At 42.7% G+C, this 17056-nt stretch overlaps 1 protein-coding gene across 1 annotated transcript in view; it reads right to left on the minus strand.

The window, feature by feature from the left end:
• Positions 1–11325, minus strand: part of LOC147257268 (cytoplasmic phosphatidylinositol transfer protein 1-like) — an 81655-nt gene extending 70330 nt beyond the window's left edge. Inside the window, exon 1 of the mRNA XM_086211084.1 lies at positions 11005–11325. Within this exon, the coding sequence (XP_086067210.1) occupies positions 11005–11052 (48 nt within the window). The 5' untranslated portion in view covers positions 11053–11325. The remainder of the gene's footprint in view (positions 1–11004) is intronic.
• Positions 11326–17056: the final 5731 nt, after the last annotated feature.

Raw genomic sequence — 17056 nt, forward strand, 5'->3', positions numbered from 1 at the left:
GCGGTGTGCAGGTCGGGGGTTTCTAAGACCGATCGGAAGACGTCATTGTTAATTCATGGCTCAAACCCAAACCAGCATTTGAAAACTGCCAAACTTATGCCTCATTAATGCTTTATTGAATGATTGACTAATTGTTAAAAAAACAGTTTTGCTATCTGAAACATGACTTTAAACGTTCCAGTGTTGCTGTGTTTATCCCCCCCAAGCTCTGATTTTTCAAGAAAGGTGACCTGTGACCCGCACATCTCTGCTGTCATCCTCCAAATTAAAACTCTTGAAGCCACTAATGAATATCCTGACCCCTCTTTCTGAATGATGGACTAATTACCAAAACTCACTCTCACTTTTCTCGGCGTATTACACTACATTACATCACATATTTGAAAGTCAAGTAAACCAACACATCCAAGGACCTTATTTTGCCTTAAAAACAACTGGATCAGGGCTGCACGGTGGTGCAGTGGTCAGCACTGTGGCCTCACAGCAAGAAGGTTCCGGGTTCAAGTCCCGGCTCGGGCACGGGATCTTTCTGTGTGGAGTTTGCATGTTCTCCCAGTTCCTGTGTGGGTTCTCTCTGGTACTCCAGCTTCCTCCCACAGTCCAAAAACATGCAATTGGGGATGAGGCTGATTGGACACTCTAAATTGACCGTAGGTATGAATGTGAGTGTGAATGGTTGTTCGTCTCTCTACGTTGGCCCTGCGATGGACTGGCGACCTGTCCAGGGTGAACCCCGCCTCTCGCCCCTTGACGCTGGGATCGGCTCCAGCCCCCCCGCGACCCTTAATGTGTAGGAATAAGCGGAAGATGACGATGGATGACAACTGGATCATTCAGGAAAAAGGCCTCGCCTAGCAATAGTACATTTTTTTTATGCCATTTTTTTTTTTCAGCTCTCAAAGCCTGTGGATCCATGAAATTAGCAGCCGCCACTATGGAAACAGGCTCTGGGACTGAACACTGGCCGCCAATCTTGTTAATAAGCCATTATTAAAACAGGTTTTTAACAGGTTTGCTTTTTATTTGAATCTAATGTGAATGAAAGTACCATGGGGAGAGTAATCACTGGCATAACAAATTAAATGTTCCCATTGAGAACAATTTCAACTAATCTTCAACCGTATTTAAAACTGTTTCCACCCACTTATTATTGCCTGAAGCTGTTGCAGGGTGGGAGCTTTGCATGAAATGCTTCACACGAGCAGTGTCACGCTACAGGGTTAACACAACGCATGTGCAACATGAATATCTATGACAGATAATCCCTCCGAGGCAAAAGCACAAAATGACAGCTCCTAATCCTATTACAGCACTTCATGGGTCCACTATCAGACAGTCGGACTAGCAGGTGTCAGGATCAGGTGCCGATCGCACATCCGGGCGCTTTAAGAGAATTATATCATCATTTCTCAGCAACATCAGCTGTCCAGATGCAAGTGCGCAGCTTGTGTTACACTACAGGAGAGGAGAGAAGGAATCGATTCAGGGACGCATCGTCAGTCTTCATTGAATGATTAATGCATTGATGCAGAAAACGTGATCAATTATTGAAAGTGAAACCCTTCTCAAAGGACTTACTTACTTTTTTTTGTATTTTCATTTAGTAAACATAAAAAAATACAGTAACAAGACATTATAAAATTAAATGAAGACAAGTTGTTTTTAAAGTCAAATGTGTTTTGACGATTTAATCTGGGTTTGATTCAAAACCGAAACCGAAATGTTCCTTTTTTGCGATCGTGATAACAACCCATTCCATTCCATCTAACGTTACAAATCTTTGATTTACTGCTCCTTGGCATTTTCTCACACTCAAAAAGTGTTACATATTGCAACAATATAAACCAATTTACCAACAAAAAGTTTACTTGGTTAATTTTTCAGCATGTTGGCCTTCTGTCCAATCAAAGCTGCTTTTAAATGTAGAAAAATTGATGTGACGCTGATTTAGTCTCTAGTTATGGAAATTTGGTTTTGAATGATGAGGCGCATTTGTGTACATTCTCAGTTATCCAGGTCATCATAATTCTGAAGAATAATCAATTTAGGCAACTGTACTCACCTCTTGTAAGTGAAGATGTTTCACCTCTCATCCAAGACGCTTCTTCAGTTCTAAATTTCTGGTGGGAAGTATCAGGTATATAACCACCCAGGGGGGTGGTGGCAAAAACAAGTGGTCATAAGGCCAGAACAATAGGATCGTTAGGTAGTCATGTGAGTTGTTGGCCTCAGTTTCGGGTCATTACCCCTGCCCAGCCCTCTTGGGGGGGGGGGGGGGGGGGTCAGTCGGGCGCAAACGCTGACTGCACCTCCTGGGGAGGGATCTAAGGACGGCACTGGTGATAGGTGGTGTCTGAGGCCCCCTCCTCTGTTCAAAGATGGTCATTCTACTTTGACATGAATGGCTTCTTTCAGCCCTCTTTCAATCCATCTGTCCTCTCTGGCTAGAATGCACACCCTGTGATCTTCAAAGGAGTGCCCCTTCTCCTTGAGGTGGAGGTGGACTGCTGAGTCTTGACCTGTGGTTGTGGATCTCCTGTGTTGCGCCATGCCTTTGTGCAATTGTTGTTTTGTCTCCCCTATGTACAGGTCAGAGCACTCCTCGTCACACTGGACTGCACAAACAACATTACTCTGTTTATGCCTTGGAACCTTGTCTTTCCACTTACAAGAGGTGAGTCCAGTTGCACTAAATTGAGTTTTCTTGAGAAGCCATTTGGTTGGTGCTACGAAAACTGTTCATGACCCACACCTAGAAGTGACGGCTAAAGTTCCGTAGTGTGTTTATGTCTGATTGAGAAACTGGCGGAGCTCGAGACTGATTTGAGATGCATCATCGTAAAAAAACTGACCCACACCATCACACACACACCGAGGCCACGTAAAGCTTTATAAAATATGGATATAAGGTTTTTGGCAAGTGTCTGGCACACCACATAACAAAATATTCCTTTTTTCTAATCAATGCTGGCAAGACTGTGTGGAGATTTGGAGAGAGTTTTAAGTCGAGAGAAAAAAGTCAGTGTGAGCCAGTAACCCAGGTGTCCTTCCAGCCATCCATCTGGCCAATGATTCAAGCACCCGGCCGTCACCCATTTATACAGCCATCCATCCCCGAGGCATCCAGACAGCATCCAAACAAGCTACTTCCATTTGTAAACACCGAACATCTCACAGGCAATTTAACATACAGACCGGGTGCTCCATGGTTCGCGTTCATTCAAAATAAAAGATGACTCAGAGATCAGTCCATTCTATTGGACTACCTCACAAACCGCCCGCAGTATGTGAGGTCCGGAGACTGTGTTTCGGACACAGCAGTCTGCAGCACGGGGGCAACGCAGGGAACGGTCCTGGCTTTGTTCCTCTTCACCCTCTACACTGCAGACTTCTCCCTCCACATACCCACCTGTCACCTGCAGACATTCTCTGATGACTCTGCAATTGTCGGCCTCATAACAGAAGAGACTGAGAGACTAATAAAGGTTTATCCTAACTTCTCTTATTCATTCCGAGTCCCAATTGCCATCTCGGAATGAATGGTCCAAAAAAAACTAAGAGTATATTGGAGCCTCATGAACCAGCCGATCAGGCTGTAGGTATGACCGTCCATCCACAGCATAAATAGATGTTCCAAAATCAGTGTTAATTTTGTCGCCCATTTTTCAATTTCGTGTTAGTCTTGTGTCAAAGTTAATTCTTAGTCTTAGTCACATTTAGTCATTCATGTATTTTTTTTTTGTTAGTCATGTTTTAGTCTTCGTCATGGGAAAAGAGGTCATTGACAAATATCTTTCGTCTCGTCTGACGAAATTAACACCACCACAAATTCAGCTTAATGTTCTCTTTCACTGGCCTTTCCTGAACGTCATTGCACTCTGCATCACCACAGTTAATGAAACAAAAAGAAAAAGAGGCTTTCTTTTCAATTCGAACCTGATTCAGCTTTTGTTTCCCCTCCCCTGGAAGTATTTATGCTCCAATTGAAAAGCTAACTCAGTCAGAAGCAAATCTGATCCCGCCTCTAAACCATCTCTTAAGCTCTTGTCACCGCAACAATGAAGCTATTACAAATAAAAGCTGTGAAGAAAACACAAAGATTCATCAGCGAAGAAGGCACTGAAGGAGGACAGAGGTTGTGAAAGCTGGCGTGCTGCTGGAGGTACACACACTGTGACTCAGGTCAGCCAGGTTGGGTGATGTCAGCATTTTTCTTGCCGAGCCTGAAAAAGGACACGTCAGCCAAAGACGGGGAGGAGGTGTCAAGTGGAAGCTAGTGCAGCAGTGGAAGACACCAACGAGGCGCGAGAAAGAAAGGAATACATCTATCCACGTCGAATATCCTCAGTTCTCATCTCATCACCTCTCTCGCATTTCCAGGAACAATTTGGGTCCGGTAGCTGATGCATGGCTACACTCACATGGAGAAGAAAGAGTCTCCTCAAGGCACTGGAGCGAAATTAGTATTTATCAGCCAAATGTTTCCTGTTGGAACGTTGAAATTGATACCAAAACACTGACTACATTGTGACTGAGCTCCTTAAAAGTTCCTGACTGGAATTTCCTGTTTGACATGAATGAACACACTGTGAAGATTCAATGTTTAAAAAGCAAATATTTCATCTGTCATGTGTTGTTATAAAATGAGAGAATGCATAATTATCTTTCAACCTATGACATAGAAATTACACAGAAGCGGGCTTACACAACATAGAAATTTCTCAGCTAAAAAGGCAGCAAACATTTAATTTTATTCACCACATCAAGAAGGACATCTTCAGACCTATTGGATGGACTGAATTGATATTTGATTGATTCATTGATTGATTTGAAAGATCAGTAACTTAAGCAGAACTTGGGAACTGATCTGGATCAAATTGTAGATCCTGTGTCCTGTAGACACAGTTTTGCATAATTCTAGCAGAATTTTTAGATGTGTCAAAGACAAATATCACTCAAATTGCTTGAGTCCACGTGAAATATATGAAAAAGAACATCTCAGCTTCCAGAAATCATCTGAATGGTATTCTGGATCTGTGGTCTAGATCAGCGCTAATCCAAAAAATTTTTTTTTTTAAAAAAGGGCTTCATTGTTCCCAGAGACTAAAATAGCACTAAAAATAACAGTCAAAATTTAAAATTAATCAAAAAAAATTGGATGAATTGTTTTGGATGGGCCTGTAAGGAATTGTGTGTCAAACATCTCAATGTTCCAACCCCCTCCATGTATGGTGAGAGTCTCTTCTTTATTTTGGGGGTCTTGAGCATAGAAGTTGGGGAACTTCAGATCTATGACTCTCTTTCATACCAGTCAATACCTCAGAAAAGCAGCAGCGTATTTGAATTGAATACTCTGATGGAGAATCTATTAATTGTGTTCTGGCTCACTGATCTGACAAAACCTACTTTTGCCAGTTCAGAAGAACATTTATGGACAGATTATGATGAATGTATGGTCATATTCTGCCCATCAAAATGTCCCGATTCATGGTGATGTAATAATTGCAGGTTTTGTCAACGCACCAATCCAGATTCCAGACATATTCAGTACTATAATTAAAGACACAGAAGGCGGTTAGTAGCCAGATTTGCTTGGAAATGCCTCAAAGAACTGCAGGACTATCAAAAGGGTTGCTTGATCATTTTATTTTAGTTACAAATTCATCCTCTAATCTCTTCAGTTCTAAAAACAGATTTTTCCACTAACAACTTGGTGTTACTATAAAGGCAAGAAGGAAAAAGGCGGGGTGACAGGCACACACCCAGACAAGCAGGGGATGATCGAGATGCCAGAGAATTGAGGCTCAAAGAGTGACTCATACAGTCTGGTATTGCAAAATGATTACTTCAGTGTGTGTGTGTGTGTGTGTGTGTGTTAAACTTGTATAAACACAGTATGGATGGCCCGTCCAACATCTGCAGTAGTAACGCCATGATGACGCAACTCTGCCAAGCAGCAGACAGTAATCTCTTCCCAGAGACAATACACAGAGCTACACGACCTTGAATGACGCTAAATCTACGGACACACACACATCAACACACACACACACACACACAATTAGTCCATGACACTAGAGAATTTGACAGACAAAAATTCTCTTTCCACCCACCCAGCCATCCCTTCCTGTCCTTCCCTCAGCAGTCAGCCCTACGTAGTTTGTCCTTACTCACCATCCATCCCCCTCACCCCACCCTCTTTCCCTTCCTCACTCCAACCACACACCCACCCTCCTTCCTCTCCCCTTGGGCAGGCAGGAAACTTTCAGGACTCCAGAGATGAGACACTCAGCTCAGTGTGTCGTCATGAAAAGAACAAACTTGACAAACTCCCTCCTCCTCCTCCTGCTTTTCTCTCTCTCTTGTTGTCTGGACCATTTATGACTCTTTTTCTCCAGTTAGGAAATAAGAGACAAACTACACACTAACAATGACCCCAATGACTGTTCTTCTTGTTTGCAGAAATATACACCATCCCCTTTTAAAGCATTCTATTTTGAGTACAGCGTGCGTGATTTCACCTTAGCTTTAATCCCACGGACGTCTCCTCTAATTCTACTGATGTTGTGTTTCACTGTGGACGTCTTGAATCTTTTAACATTTAAAGCAGCCAGCGAACAGTGAATTACAAGCATCTGATTGTTTTATCTCACCATTAAGGTCTACGCCTGCACCACGGTTAAGGTTTGACCTGTACGGTAAAGGAAGTGCATTTTTTTTCTAACCAGTGATCTATAGCAACAGGAAGTTTTTGCCAACAAAAGCCAGCTGTAACAAGGCCAGCCTCGGCCCTAAACATTCATCTGGGTCGCCAGTCCATCACAGGGCCAACACATATAGACAGACAACCATTCACACTCACAGTCACACCTACGGTCAATTTAGAGTATCAATCAGCCTCGTCCCCTCTTGATGTCTTTGGACTGTGGGAGGAAGCTGGAGTTCCAGAGAGAACCCACACAGGAACAGGGAGAACATGCATACTCCACACAGAAAGATCCCGTGATGGAGCCAGGACTTGAACCTGGAACCTTCTGGCGACAGTTCTAACCACTGCACCACCGTGCTGCCAAAAGACCAAAATAAAACAGTTAAATAAATAAGGCAGAGGCACTGGAGCATCTGCTGCTGGACACACTACATTACGCCATTTTTCTGCATTTTATGTGCTGTTAAAAAAATATATATATTTCCAAATATCAGAAAACATATACGCTGCCACAAGATACTAGTGATACATCAGCCAATCAATTTATCGGTCTGCCCAAACAGGACTTAAGTATATAGCTGGTTACAACAACATGGATGTTATTACGGAATTGTATGATTCATTGGGAGATCTAAAGGGAACAAAGCTTGCATTCTTATGATATCAAGGTAGGTAACAATTTCTCCTTGACTCAAGAAAATGGCTTTTTGTTTTCTCAAGATAAAAAAAGATAATTAAACCCGTTAACATGAAAAATGAGCCTAGTTATCTGGAGTTAATGCAATAAATATCTGTGTCACAGCATTAAAAAATAAATACAAGCACAGCCTTTCTCGACTTCAGTAGTTTCCAAATATTATTGGCATAAAAAAGAAGTTAACATGTAGATGGGGACCACAACAACTCAGGTGTATTAATTCATACGCATAAAGCTATTTAAAAATGAAAGAATGAAACAAAAAAGCCCATCCAGAGATGAGTCAAGAGCCGCTGGACTTGTGGACTCACGTCCCTCTTACATGTATGAAATATGCATGACATACATGCATAGTACATGCTAAAGGTTTGCGAACGCTCATCAAACACGCACATCTGATGTTACATTATTATCATTCACTCATCCGGTAGAACGGAGTTTCCCTTCTTGAGCAGTCAGTGATGTCACCCCTTCTCCTCACTGCAGCTATCGGCCTCACGGTGCCCAGGGGAAGGGGGGTAAACATATTGTTCTTGGTGAGACTTTTCAAATTAACTGTGCAGTTATCTCAACAGTCACGCAGAGCAGAGCTGCCCCTCATTCCACTTCAGTAAGAATCCCCCACCCCCCTTATTTAACAGGCCCTTAAGAAAAGTAATAAACCTTGATGGTGATGGTCTTCTGTGAGTTAACCATGTTGCTAGTGGAGGAAATCGTTAAAAAGATCTTTCATTATTCCTAACCTTTCAAAAGTAGCAGATTTATTTTGAAAAGGTTTCACTTTTAAGCTTTAATTAAGTTTTTGCTGCATCAGAAAAGCGAATCTCATCTGGATTTACAAGATGTCACTGAAGAAACGGCAGTGAATCAGGACATCACTGAAATTAGGCAAACACGGGGAGTTCAGGCGTCCTTATCACACATTGATAAGGCTTGACTTGATATTCATGACTGAAGACTGGACTCAGAGGTGAGACACACTCTACAGCACAGGACTTCCTCATTAAATTTTTGCATTGTTCGTGCATCATTTAGATTCACGGATAAGGTTTGTCAACGATGGTAGAACGAAGCAGTTTGAAAGATGACATCTGACTTTCTCCATCACCGAAGAACCAACAAGGAAACGGACATGATTGTGTGTCTTTAGCAAGAAAGCTCCTGCAGATTTTAAGTTATGTTATATATGACTTTGCTCATGTAAAACCTTGACTCGTATGCAAAGGCAGGTTACGACCTGAATAAGTCAGCGTGGTTGAACATCCAATTCCTTTGTCTCAAAGTCAATGCCCCGAATGAGGTTTGTGACAAAAGCAAGTTTAAAATATTTTGGCGTTGTTATTCCACAGCAGAAAATACATCTGAAAATACCACAGTAGTGTATTTCAATGCATTTATGTGTCAGAAGAGTGGAGGTTGGTAACAACTGGCTTAAAAGAGTACAACAGAAGTTGCTCTGAACAGTAAACATCTCCATCCTCATGAGCGATGTAGTTGGCTCGCGGCATTAAGTTAGCTTAGCATTTCTAGCGATGGCAATTTACGCTCCAAAAATCATAACGTTGAGTTCATTTGTTGTTGTTATTCAGCGAGACGCTCTGACTGAACAAAATCCTTAACGATTGTTAGCCACAGAACTGATTTTCAGAAATAATTAAAATTCTAGCGTAGAAGTCCCATTGCCTTTTGCCGTGCTGATGCTAACTTCCTGGTTGGCCTACATAAGTACCAGCCCCTGCGCCGCTCTACTCATCAGGACTGTGTGCCTAAAGCCCCTTTCAGACTGCACAAAAACTGCGGTCAACGCCGGTTTTTCGGCACTCTGAAAGGGTCGACTCAGCATTTCGACCTGCGTCAACGACTCACCAAGCGACCCGGGAGTTTAATGGCTCGGCTCGCCTGCAGTATGAAAAGGGCAACCCGCGTCATCTCAGGTTTCATGCGACCTTCCTGTCGCATCCTGATTTTGTCACTGTGTCACCTGTCAAACTAGCATCGAGGAAGCTCCGGAAAAACATAAATTAATGAAAAAAACTTTGGCTGGGCTGAGAGCTGCTAACTCATCTCTCAATAGAGTTTTGGCCTCTGCCGTAAGATCAGTCCTCCTGTTGATGTCCCGCGAACGACAACGCGAACGTTCGACTCGACGACATCCATGTTGTCGGTTGTGTAATGATGACATTGTCAGCGCGATGAGGTATGAAAGAGGAAAAACACAAGCACGCAGCCCTCACAGCAGGAGTTCAGACCCGGGTTTTTTGGAAGCTTGAATGCGCCCTAATGCCGAGCAAACACGGGTCCAAAAACCCGCGTTGACACGCGTTTTTCAGTGTGAAAGGGATATAACAGAAACCTTTTCATGACAACTGTCCTGACCTTTGACTGTTGACCCTATGCATGATAACTTGTCTCGTGTACCAGGCTCTCCACTTGACTAGCTCGATCTTCAGCACAGTAACTTTCTTCAGAGTGCGAACGTTTAGGGCGTGCATGTGACTTTCTCCCACCTTGGCTACCAACCATCAGCTACAAAGAAAAACCAGCCATATACCCACGCATGACAACAACACAGCGGACGGAGCAGAGGTCGAAAACAACATGCCGATAATTGACAAAGGTGCTGTCATGTTGCGGAGCCAACATGCCGGGACAAGAGAGCGGTCACCTCCAGATGCTAAATTTAGAAAGAGACGTGAAACCTCGTAAACAAATAGGTTTAAAACAGACTATGGGGCTGCCTGTGTGATGTCACCCTGTGTGTGTGTGTGTTGGGGGGGGGGGGGGGGCTGACTAAATAACAGTTAATTGGGGACAAAAGCTCAGTCCCAATTGCTGAGTATCTGATTTTTGTGTCCATGGTAAAGGTTTGTGTGTGTGTGAGAAGAAAACACATGTTTACGGTTTATTCAAATCATATATTTCCATTAGTTCTATGTGCAACCTGTTCAATTTAATTACCGCAAAAAAGCATCACTGATGCAGAAAAGACTATTTTTAAAACAGTTGCACTTTGGTTTTTGCTGCTTTCTGTATCATTAAAAAAGACATTGTTTGAAAAACAGTATTGCACATTCTTTATGCTAAAGTTTGTTCTAATTGAAAGATAGCAAATCATTTCACAATCAACCTCAGTTTATGGGCATTTATCTTGATAAGCAACCACATAGATGTATGATTGTGTGATATGTCGCAATGTTGTACATAATAACATAACTTTTCCCCCCAAACCGTACAGCACTAGTTTCAATGGTATTCCGCTCTAAAGTAGCTTAAATGTTGCCTGAATTATTCGTTTTCGTTTTCCTTTCATTTACTCGTTCCAAACAGGGAACGCGTGGCACATTAAAAGTAGTGATATTATTACAGTTTCGCCACGGAAGGCGTTTTAAAAACGGCTCCAAAGAAATGTTGGTTTGTAGTGACTTCACCAAGTGCTTCAAGTTCATGCGAGTGTTTTCTGTCTCACTTCCCGCAGCCTCCTGCCACATGTCCGGAGCAGCGAAACCAGACGGACAGCTGTCACACTTCCCCGGACTTTAGAAAACCTCCGCGGAGGAGTCAGCAACAGAAAGGCGTGAGAAATAAGTGGAAAACTCACCTCCTCCACAGTGAGGGGCATGCATATCCTGTACTCCTTCAGCAACATCTTCCCCCTCTTTTCGTCTCTTGTGTTTTCACAACAGTGTCACGGCAGCCCAGTAAATGTTCCCTCCGCCGGGATGTGTAGAGTAGCTCTAGTCGAGGCGGCGCATGTGGAGGGATGTTAGCCCGGGTTAACTAGTCCGCCCCGAGTTACGACTTACTGAGTTCTTTCATCGGAACCAGCGGATACACTCCTGAAAGAAACGAGAGAGCAGAAATGAGCTCGGTCCTGATTGTCTCCTCCTTTCAGTCCAGTGAGTTAAGCTTGGCTTGAAGCGCCAAATACGACCGGAAAACGTATTCTACGGGTCTTCAAAATAAGAGCATGAAGCTTGTCACGTAATACAAAAATCTCTCTGTCGGAACGGCCTTAGCGGCTCAGTGGGGGGGGGGGGGGGGGGGGGTGGTCGACTCCCGCCTGCGGCCCTTTGCTGCATGTCGTTCCCAGGCTCTCTTCTCTCCCACATTTCCTGTCTCTCTTTACTGCTCCAATATTACTCAAGCTCTTGTGTACTTTACCCTAACAACTAAAATTCCAGTTATTTTATCTGAATACTGACAGGATCCAAATTGGAATCAGCAGCATCATCTGAACATCTAGAATAAGGTTTTATCATATTTATAATTGTACATTGTTTTAATATACTGACATCGAATTATTGACTGAGTCGACTCAATTATAATTTTGATGGCATGCGACCTGACTTGTCACTCATAACCGTGCTCTCCCTGACTTCTTCATATTTATAGTGCTAACAAACACACATCTAAACACGGTCATCAAGATGGCCTAACTTGACCAATTTCCATGAATATTAATAGTTTAAAAATATATGTCTTTTTTTAAACTGATTCGATAAATTGACCAAAAATGAATTAATTTGAGGACACTTTGACCAAATATCTCTAGTGCCCCATCTTTTTATAGCATCAAAGCCTGACAGACTGGATCAATATTATAATTATCAATTACTTCTTGAGGAGTTTTTGAAAAACTTAATGAGTTCATACTCTCTTTCCATAATGAAAAATACTGAATAATATATTCATAGCATTATCTAATTCAGTTACTGTGGAGTGATCAAAACACTGAGCACCTGAATACGGAGTGTAGTAAGAGTGTGACATGAACCACTCTCGCAATATTGCAAAACAATGGCAGGTTTAAGAATTACAGTCCATATAAGATGAAAAAGATTAATTAAATGAAGTAAATAAGCAGTGAAACATAAACTGAGGCCAAAACCTCCAACAGTCAGTCACATGGTCAACATGCTGTGCTAACAGCTAACAAGTTCACTTGACAGTGGATGGCACAAGAATAAGTTCAATAACATATATTTTCAAATGTGTAAAAATGATCAAATTTACTTGAACTTTTACTTCAATCCTTGCATTCAATAATTCCTCAATTACTTTGAAAATCATACGACCGGATGTAGCATAGCATTATATCTACTGACATCATCCAATGTGGGAGATACCGCTAGAAGTAACGTTGAAAATGCTGACTGTGAAAAAATGTGTGTGTGTGTGTGTGTGTGGGGGGGGGGGGGGGGGGTATCCACAACGATATTCTACGAAACATCTACACGAGTTCTCTGTTCTCTGTGGACCCAACATTTGAAGAACATCCTCAGAGACACGTAGAGGAAACGAGTCCTCGAGGCTTACTACGGTCTCTCTCTCTCTCTCTCTCTCTCTCTCTCTCTCTGTCTCCTCTCTCTTTGCGCATGAATGCGGCTCGCGGGGCGAATCGGAAAATGTAAGTGTTGTGAAACCCCCGCTTCCTCCGTCCGAGGGAGCTGCAGAAATATGAGGCGCTGCTCGACGGAAACATGGGTCGACTTCTGCACAGCGAAGGAAACATCAGCCCGCTGAAACACAAACACACACACACACACGCACACACACACACACACACACACACACACTACAGAGCGCGCAGTTCAATTCAGGGCGCTTGACGTAAAAGTATTTATAGCGTTTTCAGATGACTATGTCGACAGTTACACATTTTTTGTTCTTTCTTTTGTCATTGTAACTCCAAGCAGGGTCCTGAAATAAAGCAGTGATAATGGATAATAATGATCATTTCTGAGTATTTAAGGGCAGTGATCGATCCTTTTTGATGATCCTGCAGCTGCTCTCTTCCCAGGGAAACGCATCCGTTTTAGATTAATCATAGTCCTGCGTACAGGCATGGCGACCAAGGTATTTTTATGACCAAACAGTAAAATACTCCTGAGGAGCACTCAGTTGATTTCCATCCAAATGCATTCAATATGGGTCTGATATAAGCTGAAAACCACCCCAAAACAAACAGAAAGTGAAAATGACTGCATAGGCTCCAAGACCATTAGCTGGGAAGTCATTTCAGTGTTTACTTCTGTTTTATTGAGTCATTTCAAATTGGGTGGTGAAGTTCATAAAAATTGATAATTAATGGTTTGACATAGATGTACACACCCTCAGGAAATGCATTGGAACATCTTTGTCATGGTTTCCAGTGCCAAAAAAACAAACTGACTTCAGTGTTCAAGATTCAAAATGTCTTTATTGACAGTTTATGTATTTGCACAAATTTACAGAAAAGCATAAATGCTTTCTCTCACCAGCCAACAGCAGCAAGGCAGAAGTAGCTGCAATAGTTCATTATCTAAGGACATAATCAAGGAAAACAGTGGAAAAAACCACGTGGAATAAAAATGCCATGTTGCTGGTCAGTCCCCACAGTGTGCATGTTTCCATGTCGGAGACAAACACACTTTTCTCCCTTTATCTATGATGATCGCACACTTGTGAATCAAATTACTCAGTTATTCTTTTATGTCCTGTCAAAACCAGAGAGAATAACGTGGAAATAAACAGTCCCTTTTAATTAAACTAGGAGTTGTACTGCTTACCCCATTGACACCTGTGATTTACTTGAGTCTACTCAGCAAAATTCAAGCTCATATTTCTGTATTGAAGATGCTGACAAACTCTATTTTGCACGGTCAGCAAACATCCAGCATTTCCCCCAGAAATATGTTCACACCAGAGAGTATCAAAACCTCCGAAACAGCATTTGTATTGAATCCACCAATGGGGTCAGCAGCTCCAGAAATGCAGAATTGTCATCAGTGTGTGTGTGTGTGTGTGTGTGCGTGCGTGCGTGCGTGCGTGCGTGCGTGCGTGCGTGCGTGCGTGCGTGCGTGCGTGCGTAGCCTGGGAGTCTCTCCTGGCAGCCTTCAGGTGAGAGGCGGGGTTCACCCTGGACAGGTCACCAGTCCATCACAGGGCCAACACATAGAGACAGACAACCATTCACACTCACAGTCACACCTACAGTCAATTTAGAGTATCAATCAGCCTCGTCCCCTCTTGATGTCTTTGGACTGTGGGAGGAAGCTGGAGTACCAGAGAGAACCCACACAGGAACAGGGAGAACATGGAGACTCACACAGAAAGATCCTGTGATGGAGCCAGGACTCAAACCTGGAACCTACCACTGCACCACCGTGCCACCTAATAATATCAGATATAAAAACCTAATGGCTTCTATTTCCCTTATGCGTTAGTGTATGGATTTGATGAAAGTGGACTCACTTGATACGCTTCTATACACCCATTGATCCTTTGGTGTTATGGCATGTTTTTACATAACAGATGTCAGGAGTAAGAAGATAAATACAGGCTTTTTCTTTCCTGTCAGCAAGACTAAATTTAGGGTTAACAAAGCTCTTGTGTGTATGACAACAATGTGCAATCATTTTAATATTTTAGGTGTGGAGGCAAGTTTTGTCTTCAGTTGAATATTATAATATTGTTATCATGTAGCCCTAATTGAGTAGTCTCATAACAGCTTATCAGTTTTACCTTAAAGTTTCCCAAGGTGACTTCTACTTATAGCCCTACATCGTGAGTTATCCATCCATCCATCCATTCACCTGACTGATGCAGATTGCTGGTGCCTTGAGGGAGTGTGGTGCTAAAGTTTTAAGGTCCAGGGATGGGATGTTAGGGATGTCACACAATCCATGGCGTGGGCTTGCCCCTCGCTGTCACGGATAAAGGAGGCAGCTACATTGAAGGAAGGACATTAAATGATGTCCGGATGGCTATGATGTTTTCTTGGCCTCTCTCAAACCCATCTCCACCCCTCATACAACATGCACTAGCAACAACATTTTTAAACAGCAAGTAAGCAACTTCAAAAGATATGTTGAAAACGCACGTCTCATCAAGGTGCCTTAAGACGCCTTGATAAAAGGTATCTCACCATCAGACACAGTCAGATAAAAATCTGGATGTGCAGTCAAACAAAGTTGTATTCTTTTTCTCTGACGCATTTCACAAGGCACATCTTTTTAAAACACTGTGAGTGTATTTCATTTCCATCTTTCATTGTTTATCTTAACGTAAAACCCTGAAGCGTCAGGGCCACGGGGCAGCTTTCATGTGAGTGGTATCTCTGAGCACAGATCACCAATCCATGACCTAACAATTTCAATAAGGTCTGTGTTGATTAAAAGGAGATTAGAGCCTGATGTCCTCTGAACTACTGCGTCATGCCAATAATACCAAACAAATCTGTAAGCCCCGGAACAGCCAAAAAGGCCTGCTTCTAGTCCTTATTTTCAACAGAGTAGTGCTGCATTTAATTTTCTGAAACATCAGGAGGGGAGACATCCAGTTTTTATGTAACCTTAGTGTGAGTTGTGCGAGGAATGATGGCTTCTCCACAACAGTTGAGTAAAAATAATCAAGGTTTAAGCAGCACCTTAAATGCATGTTTGATACTGGCCTTGGTAGCGTCCACAGTTTTTACCATCATCAAGATTTCAGTGCTTATCATGATAGTGATAGTACCATTTCAGGCTTCACTCCACGATCTTTCAGCTGATCTCTTCCTAGTGTTTTTGATGTGTTCTTGAAGCCCTGAGAATAATTTTGAACCTCAGCATTCGAGAGTTCTTTTTCCATATTTGATCTTCTGGAGTTCTTGAGTGATGTTCAGTTTTTCAGGCCTTCAAGGGTCTTTGCTGAGTCTGCACAGGGATCAAACTGATTTTAGCTCAAGGCTTACGGGCTTTCTCTGCCACGAGCAGGAAAATCACTGACCCACATAAGCTTTATTTATGGGCATTGGAACCTTTCAAAACAGCGGAATGTGTTAAGACAGGAATGTAGGATTAGAGGCATTACAGAGACATCTACTGGTGGACTGGATTCATTGCATGTTGGATTCGTTCACTTAACGACCATTCATAAAGGCTGCGTCCGAATTGCCAAGTGGCAACCTACGTCCTACTGCTACGACCTAGAGTTACAGCCTACTTCTACAACCTTAACACGGCGGTACCTTTCGGAAACCCAAGAGGACTGGTGGTGAAACACGACCTCTGCTGGCAGAGCACAGATACCGCGATTAGGTAGACAGAACCAACGAAAGCCCCACCTGCTGACCTGACTGTCGTACTGCACTCCACTGTGAGCGCACCCTTATTCAAGTTTTTATTTGTCACATGCCTAAATGTACAGGTACAGTGGCAGTGAAATGAAAGTGACTTCTGTGCAAGAGAAACCGAATATAAATATAACATAAGTATGTAAGAAAAATAATAATAAAGTTAAATTAATTCATTCATTCTCTGTTATTGAGCACATTAACGCACCTGTAAAGGTGTGCTCACACACACGTCGCGTTTGGTGTGAACACACCTTTAGTCATCAACAACGACTATAAATGTTGGTGTTGCATAAGAATGGGAGACTGTTGGTGGCACAAACTTGGCTTGCGGGTCCACACGTTTTTAGAGGACAAAGAAGAAGTCCGCGGTGCATTGTGGTTGCTCCGTAGGATGCACCTGAACCGACCTACAATGTGGGCGTGTTTCGGCTGGAATTTAGGTTGCGAAGTAGGTCGCTACTCGCGCTAGTTGTGGTTTCGGACAGCCTACGACCCACGATCCGACCTACTTGGCAATTCGGACACAGGGAAAGCCTTTCATGCACTGTGGTTT

This window comes from Aulostomus chinensis, chromosome 8 (assembly GCF_037954235.1).
Source record: "Aulostomus chinensis isolate RoL2024-O1b breed Wild chromosome 8, RoL_Achi_v1.0, whole genome shotgun sequence".
In the NCBI taxonomy this organism is placed as follows: domain Eukaryota; kingdom Metazoa; phylum Chordata; class Actinopteri; order Syngnathiformes; family Aulostomidae; genus Aulostomus; species Aulostomus chinensis.